Source organism: Ambystoma mexicanum, chromosome 8, assembly GCF_040938575.1.
Source record: "Ambystoma mexicanum isolate Mex_15411 chromosome 8, UKY_AmexF1_1, whole genome shotgun sequence".
NCBI classification, from domain to species: Eukaryota; Metazoa; Chordata; class Amphibia; order Caudata; family Ambystomatidae; genus Ambystoma; species Ambystoma mexicanum.
The window spans coordinates 1,102,566,524-1,102,579,031 of record NC_090929.1 but is presented as its reverse complement, the minus strand read 5'-3'; the positions used below and the strand labels follow the sequence as shown (position 1 = coordinate 1,102,579,031).

General features: G+C 42.9%; 1 protein-coding gene across 6 annotated transcripts in view; it reads right to left on the bottom strand.

Moving 5' to 3' along the window:
- CROCC (ciliary rootlet coiled-coil, rootletin) overlaps positions 1 to 12,508 on the bottom strand; it is a 644,212-nt gene that overhangs the window by 143,836 nt on the left and 487,868 nt on the right. For all 6 annotated transcript variants that reach the window (XM_069611116.1, XM_069611117.1, XM_069611118.1 and 3 more), the window contains one exon: positions 7,770 to 7,985. In XM_069611116.1, coding sequence (XP_069467217.1) covers positions 7,770 to 7,985 — 216 coding nt within the window. The remainder of the gene's footprint in view (positions 1 to 7,769; positions 7,986 to 12,508) is intronic.

The window sequence follows — 12,508 nt, the reverse complement described above, 5'->3', positions numbered from 1 at the left end:
GCGTGATTGAGATTTTCCACAAAGCTATTAGACGAGAAATTAGTTGCTATACGGATAAAAAGCACTCTAAACATAGAAACTGAAATTTGACTACAGAACAAAACGTATCTCTCCAAATCCTAGCAGAGGACCAAAAGATTGTAATCCAAGAGGCAGATAAGGGAGGCAATATTGTCCTCGTTGATAGGGAGGATTATGTTGGTATGGGAATTTCACATCTGTCGACACCCGGATGCTATGACAGACTTATGAGCAATCCAACCAAGACATTGGTGAGAGATTTGCTCATTCTAATCAACAAATGGTACCCAACAGGCATATTAACAGAGGATGAGAAGAGGTTTCTTACTATTACGGAACCCACATTTCCTACCATCTACCTAAGGTTCATAAACCTTTTGAGACATTACCAGAAGTCAGGCCCATTGTAAGTGGTATTGGATGGGCCACAGAAGGCCTATCTGAATACATAGATAATGCTATCAGGACACAGGTCACTGCCTTACCATCATTCATTAGGGACTCTACGCAAATATTACTGATTTTTAAAGAGATGGACTGGTGTAGGAACTACTCACTGGCCACTCTAGATGTAAAATCATTTTACACATCAATAGATCATCAACTAGCAATCCACGCAATTAATTACACATTCTCAAACTTCTCAGCATCACACAAAGGGCATATAGAAATGATTAAAGAATGTATTGACTTTGCTCTTAAGCACAATATTTTCATTTTGAATGGTGAATTCTATCTGCAGACCAAAGGATTAGCGATGGGAGCCAAATATGCGCCATCACTAACCAATCTCTGCATGGGACAGTATGAACAAACTCAGGCACTTACCAACTCAGATTGTGCACAGTATATTATTTCCTGGAAGAGATATATTGATGATATTCTCATTATTTGGAAGGGCACTGAAGATCTATTTGTGATTTTTGTTGAATACCTACATTTTAATATGTTTGGTATTGAATTGACAGGAAATAGCAGTAAATCTACAATTAACTTTCTAGATTTACAAATTTATGTTGAAGGGGACAAAATTCAAACTAGTGAATTCTACTCTTCATGCTACCAGCTTGTCACAAGAAATCCACAGTTAGCAATCTATCTGCAGGGGAATTCTACAGGGCCCGTAGGAGCTGTAGTGATGACTGCATATATGAACATGACTGTGATCTCTTACATAATAGATTTCGGGAAAGGGGCTACTCGAAAGAATGTATCAATAAAGCCCAGCGCAAGATCAAATTAATTGATATAAAGACCATGCTGAAATCCTATCAAGAAGTAACCAAATATTCTGAATCCAAATGTTAACTTCATAACCAAATATTCTAGCAATATTAAAGATCGGTTTCAAATAGTGCACAAACACTGGTATATTGAGAATGGATCCAGATCTTAGTGAGTACATTGACACTAAACCTAAATGTATACATACGAGAGCTCCTACAATCAGAAATATAGTGAGCCCTTTGTTTCTTAAGCTAAGTTTAGATTCAGGTACTGGATCGGATTGGTTGAGACCATTGAGACAAGGATTTTCAAATGTGGCACCTGTAGTATGTGCAGATTTGTATATTCAGAATGTGACACTTTCAATTGCAATGAAGGAATGACAAGATTAAGGATTTGTATTAACCGTTGCATCAAATATGTGGTGTATGCAATTGTAGGTATGTATCAAAGATTATACGTAGGAAGTACAATACATGAATTTAGAAACAGGATCTTTCAAGTTTGAGCAACCAAGACAAGAGACAACCATTAGCTAGTCATTGGCAAGAATTGCATCAGGAAGGACACAAAAAGGATATCAGATTTATTGGGCTGCTAAAAGTAAGATGCAGTACTTGATGGGGTGATCTAAAACTACCCCTTAGACAAATGGAATATAAGATGATATGTAGATTGAGATGAACTACCATTGGACTGAATCGAGAACACAAAATTAATGTGTTCCTGAAGTACCAGAAATAGAGATATGATCTAGTAATAGTGACACACATATACTAGATTCAGATATGAATGGCATTTGAATTGCACGGGGTAAGAACTGGCTCTAGTCATACTGTACAGGAGAAGCTTTGCACTTGAACTGTTCGAGATAATAATAGGGCGTATAATTTATGAATGTACAACTGTTAAGAATTTCAACAAGACTAACCGTGAAACACATCCAACAAGCCTGGTTTCACAACCAAGACTGTGCAACCATACTGGCAGAATAGGAGAGCAACAACAACTGAATTAAGATTGTGTAACTGTTCGAAATATACAGTTACACAACAGCTATAATGTGCTGCATACCACACTGGACAGTACAGATGCACAGCTTTTCTTTAACTATTTTGGAATGTAAAGAAGGATCTGATACTCAAAACTAATTAGGTATATACACAGCATGCATGGGGATTGAGACCCACATTATGAGACGCATGAGACACAGGAATATAGACACGTCATTCTTTTATGAGATGTATGTGTTCTGCTTATATTTTGCTTGATGTCCCTATATACTTGCTCATTATTCCTCCATCAAATATAATGCAATTATGGTATGTATCATTCATTGTACTCACTATGTTGAACATAATAGATTAATGTGTGACCCCATTTGTTAGCTGAAACACGTGTCGGCTGTGGCTGTAATTTGAAAACATTTGTCTAAGATTGGAATTCTTTTTCATTCACTTCATGTGGACATAAACGGTGGGGTATGTGAACATGTTTAACTTATGATCAAATCTTTGAGGATTATTTGCATTTGATAACATACGGAATACACACAATCAATTGGGTACAGACTCTCTAATCCTCATCATATATGAGGCAGGGGGCAAAGCCTCATTGTACCCCGGATTGCAACTCTTCATAACTTACATATGTTTACATTTATGAACGTAGTACAAGTGCATGTTGACCTGGTCAGGGTTAGCCCCCCAAAAGAATTCTCTTCCCCAAATAGAGGACACAGCTCCCAGAAAGGCCCCAGGGTTCCTTTCCACAAGGCAACAATACAGTTCACAATGTCTTGGGTTTTCCTTCCCCAAGATGCCAGCTCTTCCAGCTTGTAAACTCAAAAACAGTTCCAGGGCAATTTTATAATCCTTCATACAGATTGCTATCTTTCACATTCACTTCAGCAATCTTATTCACAAGTGGAGATTATTCAAAAGTGGAGATTCTTTATCTTTACTTTCCTTGGCTTTCCCAGACAGGGTATCCTCGGTCTAGGTGCAGTTGTTGGACCACACAGTCCACCCATTATACAGGTCATGCAACCTTGCCCACACAGCTTTCTCTTTCACTACACCTGCTCTTTGCATTCACTCTGGATTCTCCCTGCCAATCTTTTGGCTTTGCCACTGTGTGTTCTTCCACATAACTTACTCTGTGGTGCTCACTCTCTTCCACCACCTTGCTTTCATAATCTTCAAAAGTACTTGTCACTTGCTTGTCACTTATTCTATAAAGTTTCATTCTTTGAACTTATGTATTCATTACTTGTGTTTCACACATGCTTTAATTTCATTAGTAGGCTTATTAAAGCTTTCCGTTACTTCAGTATTCAATAATGCTTGACTTATACTTAAGCGTTTACTCTTAATGTTCAAAAGCCCCTCACTTTGGGTTCACTGTCACTTACACACTTAATTCCATTTATTCAGCATCACCATATGCCCTGTAGAAGCCTCGGTACGAGTGTTCCCTCCGATTCACTCACCGGTCCTCAGCGACTCCTCTAGGCGTTCCCCTCTCTTCGTTCTCGGCTCCGCGCACACGTCTCTGGAATTTTGCAAACAGCGCTCACTCTCTGCTAATCTCGCTGTGGATTGCTGGTAGCTCCGCTCGTCAGTCGCGGACGCCAACAATGGCCTGCAGCACTTGGGATTTCTCCATTGGGCACCAAGCAGAGGGGACTCGGACCGCGTTGACCCTCTTACGGCCCCAGCGTCACAGTCTCTCCTTGGCAGAACCCTCCTCGGCAGACGCCTTCTGTGCAGGAATTCTCCCCTCTGAGGCCCATCTTTCGCAGCCCGGTGTCTTTCCTGCTGGTTTCTCCCTCCTTGCTGGTGGCTTCACCTTTTATGCACCTGTGACCTATTAACAGGTTGCAGGTGCGAGCCCTTGAGTCCCATTACCTGACCACAATTACTGGTGTTCTATGGATATGCCTGACCCTCGTAATAGTTTCCTGTCCTCTTCCTCGTCTAAGTACCAGAGTGGTGTAACTTCCTCTTAGTGTCTACAACTCCTAGTCGCCTCTTCCTCGTCCCAGTACTAGAGTGAAATGACGGAGGGGAAATAAGGGGAAATGATTGGCAACAACCTATAAAGGTACTCGGAGGGTAAGGTTTATTATCAAAAGGGAAAGGAGGGGGATACCATACCTTGCCTAAAGACATCCTCCTATTTAACCTCTTCCTAGTGTCACTACATTGATGGCATTTTCCAGGGCTATCCTGGAAGGGAGAAAAGGGAAAAGGATGACAATATCCCATAAAGGCTGCTGGGACTGAAAATTCATCATAGAATGGAAATAGGGAATACAGGGTCAGGGTCCAAGAGAAATGGCCTCTCCCTGGCCACCTGGGAGGAGGATTCCGGGGGAAAAGAAGTGAGGACACCCTCAGGTTCCACACACTATCCATACTGCATTGCGGTCTTTGCGTCAAGAGGGAGATTGTGATTTGGGGGAAATGAGAAAATGGCATGATTCAATCACCAGATGGAATAGAAGGGCAGTAGACGGCACCCAATGTAAAGTTCAGAAACTGCAGTGTTTCTTTAATTTAGGTTCCTCCGTCTCATCACAAGGCCCCACATTGCTGAACAGTAATCCACTCACATTGAAGGTAAGGGAAACATGTATATACAAAATTACAGGTTTTCCCACATTGCTGTAGTTGAGTCTCTCTTCCTTTCAGAGGTTACAAAAATGTTTCCTTTTTGGGAAATCTGCCTTTCTAATGGTGGAGGCCACTCTACCCAGCCTAATTCAAAGATTGCCTGTGCACTTCTTTAAAGGGGTTACAGGCAAGGATCACTTTATTATGATGAACTCACTAACACTCCACGGCACGCATTGAGAAGCTCTAAGAACGGCCCAGAATAAAGATGCTGTTAGGACAGTTTTCCTAAAGTCCAACTAAGGGCTTTGTAGAAATTGTAGCTTACATATGGTCCAAAGAAACACTGAAACACTGTAGAAAGCAGACCGAGAAAGTATAACCCATTGATAAGAATGACACAATGTTATTCAAGGCAAGTAAACCCTATAGGTGAGCTTTTACACTCATTCAGTTACAAATACTAAAACTGTACGAACACTTATTACTTTTTAGAAGTGGGGAAACACCATTTAAAATTAGTAAAGTAAATTATCTTCTTAGACTTGCACAATTCAACTCAAAGGTAAATATAAACGTAATGAAACTTTGTAACTTCTTTCACAAAGATAGTTACCATAGGGTTCAGTTGCAGGAAAGTCAAAGTTCCATAGCAGATCTTCTTACAAGTAAGTATTCACTTTCGTAGTAATTTACAATCTTCAGCGGCTTCAGAGAAGGCTCCCTATATGTGATCCAGCATTACGCCTGGGCACGTGGTATGGACCAACTCCCAACCACACGAATCACCCACTCAGCCTCACATGATTCACACCAGACATAAGGTATTACCCAAGCCCACACGGTACCTCAGGAGAAAAGAAGAGCTTCGGAATGGATGCCTTCAGGAAGCAGAAGCACAGGACCCGGTCCCTGGTTTCTTGGTCTGGAGACGAAAGAACTGGGCACTGGATGAGAATTTGCAGCTGCAGTGGTCGGAGGAGGCTTCCAGTAAAGGTGTGTTCACAGATTCTCGTGGCTCTGTGGATTTGGCATGGTTTCTCTTCACTCTCTCAGTCCTACACTCTGGTGAGGGGACTTTGGGGATTCGAATTGAGTCTCTGGAGGTCCACCACCAGGAGTCCACCAAAGTTTCAGCTGGATTCGGACTTCGGAAGATCATGCACCGCACTCAGGTTCGAGGTCCCAGGGTATTGGCGGTTTGCAGCCCAGCAAGGTCGCAGCACTTTGTGGGAGGGCTGAAAATGAGGGTCTTCTTGAGACTAGTGGATCTAACCAGCCTCTGGGTAGGAGTTGTTGCATTCGGAAACCCCCAGGTCAATTGGAAGGAAGGGTTGCATCAGGCTCCAGTTACATAGCAGGCTCTCCGATCGCTGGAAATGCTACAGACGTCTTTTCTTCATCTTCCTCAGAGTATGTAACAGGGACTACGGCACAACTTCTTCAAACTCTCCCTGCAGTTTACAGAAAGGGGCGGTCTGGCTGTCCAGTCAGAACCGACCCCCTCACTCCCCCACTGGACCTGGTTTCTTTCAGGCAAGGTGGAAGACAAAAGGGCTGTAGAGTTTGACTCCTCCCTCGCTTCCTGCCTTCTCAGACACTCTGGAGCCAGGGTGGGGAATACAAAGGATTCCTGCTGAAGATAAAACTTCCACTGAGGTCGTTCCCACCTAGAATGGCAGGGAAAGACCTCAGCAACTACAAGCAAATGAGAAATGGCATAAAAAGAAGGAGCCCACCATTCTAGGAGAGTGGTGGCCCTTCTGTGCATTACCGAGGCTGATTTAACAGCATGCGAGTAAGAAGGACAAAGTCATAAACGTAGTTATGCTGCCACCAACCATTCAAGTAAACTTGCAATTGTAACATAAATGTTACCAGGTAAGCAAGAAAGGGGATACATTGTATCCTCCAGCACTCCATATAAGGTAGGGTGTGCTGGCTCACTATATAAAATGTAAAGGGGATGAAAATCCCTCTTTACCTCTTGGGAACAGTAGTTCACCCAAGATATAAGAGAAATTACAAAGGGAAGCCCAAAGGGGAAACCCAGCCTAAGCCCATAAGTTATAGGAAACTATTATTCCAATCGTACACTATGTAGAGACATAAAAAGGTCACCCGTAAAAAGAGTAAAACTCTAGGTGAGCGGGGAAATAGATTTCCCTTCACCTAGGGACAAGGGAACGTAATCACCAAGCCTGAGCAAAAAGTTCTGGGGTTGACACAGGCCAGGAAGATTTATCACAAATATGAACATCTTACCTACCAGCCGTTTGTATTGGTTAACTTTGCACTTGAATAAGTGACATAATGATTTCATGGACACGTATCTTATGAAGCCGTCTCACACGGTAATTCTCCCTACTGGTGACGCAATACAAGCTCTTTATGTAAACTACGTGCAAGCAACATCACACTTTATCTTTGTTTTTTTTTATGTCCACGTTGCTAACACCACCTCAGGTTGAACTGTGTGTTCCGTGCCTAGTACACCCACATCATGGTCAGGTTTTGTATCATGTCTATAATGCCGTCTATGTGTATTGCTATTTTACGGTGTGAAGAATGAAGGCAACGCTGCGGAATGAAGGCAATATGTATCCTCACTGCAGTGAATCACTTCATACATTCATATTGCTTCCGGTTAATGCAAAGGATAAACAGTGAAACAAGACTTACACAGGAAATTTGGAGGATGGAGAAATTGAAGACACATCTTTCATCAATACCCCCCAGCTTGCCAACACTCTAGTCTAACTGAAAAATACAAACACTTACATGCTCTCCAGCCATTTCAACAGAAAAGTATTTCAGGTGGCAACAATGAACAGACCTTCTACCAGTTGCAATGGCCATGAATTAACCCAAAACCATTTTGAAACTAAACATTGCAGGTAGTACCTGTTTCTGTAGTGTGTCGATGCGGTCCTGCAGAGTCTGCACTTCCGTCTCACGGTCACTCAGCACGAGCTTGGTGCGCTGTAGCTCCCCCTCCAGGCCGCGGCGGGCTAGCTCTAGCCTTGTGCAGCGGCTCTCAGACGCATCCAGAATCTCCTTGAGGCGGCGCTTGTCGCCTTCCAGCTTGCCCTCGTTGGATTTCATTTTTGAGATCTTCTCCTAGGAAACGGGAAGAAGACATTAGAAGGAGACACGGGATACCTGAAAGACTTGAATTTATTTTAAAGCACGTTAGCCAAAATCCCCATAAATAAGATTGTTAGTTTCTTGCATCTAGTCATGTTTCAGATGAGGTCAATCTTGATCCACAAATGATCATCAAAGAACAATTACCACTTTAAACACACATCTTTTAGGGAATACAACTTTCGGTTATATGTTCTTTTGCAGCCAGTTTCTTTTTCGTTGAGTTTTTTAACAAACATTTTTTTTTATACATTTGGGGGGGTTCCCCTAAACCCGTTTTCCCCATTATGTAATGCCCATCCCTGACCCCCTACACCTTTTAAAGCCAAACCCTCATAGATAACCGCGTTTCCTAACAGCGCAATCGCAAGAGAGTATTTAAGAGTGAAATTTAATATAAGTATTGCACTCATGACTAATGGTGCTCAGTTAGGCATTTTGCGCAACGCACGATTTTATAGGTTATGTGGGACTGAGGAATTGGAAACAATTGAACACTTGTTACTACATTTTGAAAGCCTTCAAAAGATAAGAATGAGCTATTTGAAGGCATATAACAATTGTATTAACTTGGATGACCTAACATCAATATGGCCAGTGTTTTTAAATGGGTGTGATCACAATTTGATCTTTTATTTAATCAATTTTATATTGAAATTATTAAGATAGTAGATTGCTGTGTCCTCTTCCACAGTATAGAGTTTTTCTTTTATTACAGGGTATGATTTTATATAATGTACGCTTGGTGTTATTTATTCAACGAAATGGCATTGTATGCACCCCTGTTTACATTTATTTAAGGGATTTTATGATCTATATGAATTGTGAAAGGTAGTTGCATTGATTTTAAATTGTTGAAATATTTGCGATTATTGTTTGTAATGCTTTGTTTTATATGTTGTATATACAAAGCCATTCAGCTAAATGTGTATTAATAAATAATTAACAAATAAAAAATGTACCCTTCTCCCCCTTTATTTTTCAATGAGTTTCTTCGATTAATATTTTTCGGGAAAAAAAACCTGGAGACAAACCAACTACACACCAAACTTTTGAGGCCTAAATTCCACTAGCAACTTTATCCACATGATTGGGCATATGCAGGAATTTGGGAGTTGCTACACAGCAAAGAGACAGAAAACTGCAAAGCAGTTCAACTATGTTCTTCTGTGGCAGAAAGCAAGAAGATGGGAAGCTGAAAAGCATGTCAAACTATGCATCTAGGTTTAAATATGTATCTCGCCGCGCTCTGAAACACTTGTGTACGAGTGTGATACAAATAAAATATAAATGTCAATATCAATATTGAAGAGCAATTCACGCCGACTTGAGGCCATTTCACAGCACTATGGGGGAAATCACAGAAAGGGAGTGGACAAGATTGCCAGTGAAAGCAAAAAACCAACAGAAAACAAAGGATGTGCTGAATATTCGGGTCATTTGGTTTTAAGTCAATGTTTATATTTAGTTTAAATAAGTCAGGTAGGACTAATTTAAGAAACAGATGAAAACGTAAAACATACAATAAGAGTCATACAAGTACAGTTATAAAAAAAACTTCTAAAATTTCTAAAATCCATATTATATTATTCCAAACGCAGCCCAAAAATACCTAAATCTGGTCCCAAAACTTTAAACTGCATAACTGCAGATATTTAAAATAAAAGCTTGTGCTACATAGCAGTCTTAATGTGTGCATGCACAATAAAGTATCGATAATACAGTACAGTGGAAAAAAAAAGAAAAACACAGTTGGAGCATTTGAGCCCAACTCATTAGAGCATTGACCAAACCATCCATTGATGGAACCTCCGGAGCCTCCAATAATCCAGGCAGTAGGATTCCAAGCTCTATATCAACGGCTTTCCCAAGAACAAGGAGTTTGAGGCCATTCCAGCACAACCCACAGTGATGTGCAGTGTGAGGGCTAGTTTTGGCCTATTGTTTTGAGGGTTGCCTGCTGCCACCTCGCCTCACTGTTGACCACCCATAGCTGTTCCCCACAGTGTTGACATATTTGGGGTTACACTGCAGCTGGCACCTGCTCATTGTGGTTGATGGATGCACTGACTATCACCACTTCATAATTAAAGTGAGTCTGAGCCAATAAACGCCAGGGCTGAGCCCTGGCAAACACACCTACGAATGAGGCACTGGCCTTCTGACATTATGTACTTGTAAACGCTGTGCTACATTTCTGTAAGCCCTTCGTTTTCTCATAAAACGCCTTTTACTATTTTAAACTGGTATTTTTTATGAATGCCCCACTCCCCCTCTTTTCACTTTGTAAGCTCCCGAATCAAGTGAGCCCAGTGATGGGTGTTTTGGGGTGTGGGGCGTGGGGCGAGGAGTGAGGAGTATCCCTGGGGAGGAAGGATAGCTCAGGAGCAACGCGTTTCTCCTGGAAGCAAGACAATGCAGCGCAACACAGGTTCGAATCCCGATCCTGCGCTTAGACACCTCAGCTGGTATTAAGCGAGTTATAAAAGAATAATCATTATAATTATACCACTTGGCATGCTGTCTCGGCAGGCCACAGAGGCAGCTGGTTTAAGACTGGAACTGCCCCGGGATTGTGCACAATCTGAGACATGGCCCTGCTCCAAGCAAGGCAGACATAACGCAGCAAAGCAGACGTGGAAAGCTCGCAAGGGGGTGCCGCGGGAAGAGAGGCCAGCGTGGGGTACAGTGTACTCATGCATTCATATAGAAAGGGAACATTCCAAGGCACGCGGGCAAGCTGATTAATGAACATGACGAACACTCACCGCAGACAACCACTCGTCCATATCTGTACCCCCGCACCCCTCCCATCCCCCCCCCAACGAGGCACGCAACAGTTCAACCACACACATACACTCCCACCGCACATTAAAGTGCATGGATACATGCATCAAGGTACATAATAGTGCTCATGCAAGCAGTGGCGTAACAAAATGTGGGGGCCCACCTGCGAGTTATGCTGAGGGCCCCACCCAACTCGGCAACAAATCACAGTTTGCGCCACACCCTGGGCCGGCCTAGATTGTCACGCATGCGCAATACACACTAACTTGCTGCTGAAGGGGTATGCCACACATTGCACTAAGAGTAAGATATAAATATGTGTTTTAATGCAATATACAGCACACTTTCTGAGAAAAATGGGCTATAAAGCCACAATGTTTGCAATTGTTTTGTAAAGTACCACCAATCCAATATCTGCAAGTCACCAACAGTGCACAGGAACATTAATGCTTTGCTATTAAAAATGCCATGCCACAATGAAAACTTGTCCAACTGACTGCACAATGTAGACCAGTGTAGACCCGTAATAACATTACAGTAAAGCATGCGAGGACACATTTAGACATACCTAGACTGGTTGCACCAAAATGCCAGTCAAAGGAATAACACTCATCAAGAAGAGCGCAAACATTAAAGCCTGCATCTCCGCGGCCTCTAACAACACAGCCAACCTCTTTAAAATCTGCAAGGAACCGGTTAATCCTGTTGCGGTCTCTAGCCCTCTGTGCAGCTCTGGCCTCTCACTTCTCCGCTAAATCTCAGGACATTCTGGACTCCATCTCCTCTTCCTCTTTCTCTCTCCGACCCCTTTGGCCATCTCTACCTTTCCTCCTATTTCCTCTTTCTCTCTGACAACACCTGATGAGGTTTCTAGACAAGTCCGATCTATGCAAGAGTTGTCCAAACAGGTGCTCCCCGGCTCCACCAGAACCATAAAGGACAATATTGACACCATCGATCCAGCCTTGGGCGATTTCTGTAATCACTCTTTAGCCACTGGAAAGTTCCCCTCTCCACTTAAGCACTCCCTTGTGCACCCACGCCTCAAGAAGCCGTCTGCTGATACTACCTGCCCGGCAAACTATTGCCCAATCTCCATCACCCCTTTCTTGGGCAAACTCTTGGAAAAGCTTGCCATCTCCCAGCTTACTCTCCACACTGAATCCGTCGGTTGTCTCCATGACCATCAGTCTGGCTTCAGAGCTGCCCGAGGCATGGAAACTGCTCTCCTGAGCGCATGTGAATATCTGCTCTCTAACCTTGATTCCAGCATTCCTTCTGTCCTCACCCTCCTTCTTTCCTCTGCTTACAACACGGTCAAACACGCCACGCCATCCTGATCATTCGACTGTGAGAACCTGGGCATCACGGATCAGGCACTGGAATGACTGACCTCCTTCCTCTTGGACCGCCCCCCCCTCCCAGGTCCAACCTGGTCCCCTTCCCTCTGCCACCTCTCTCTATCTGTGATGTTCCAGAGGGCTCTATACTCTCACCCTGGTTTTTCAACCTTTACTAGGCCTTTTTGCCCCACCTGATCTCTACCTTCTCCTCTAACTTTCAGTGTTTTGCGGATGACTCTGCTTTCCTTCAGGCCCCCCTCAGCCTCCTCTCCTCTCTCGCTCGCTCATTCCTGACTGTCTATCCGCGATTTAGGATTGGTGCACCTCCAATGATCTCTGCCTTAATGCCAGTAAGACAGAGATCCT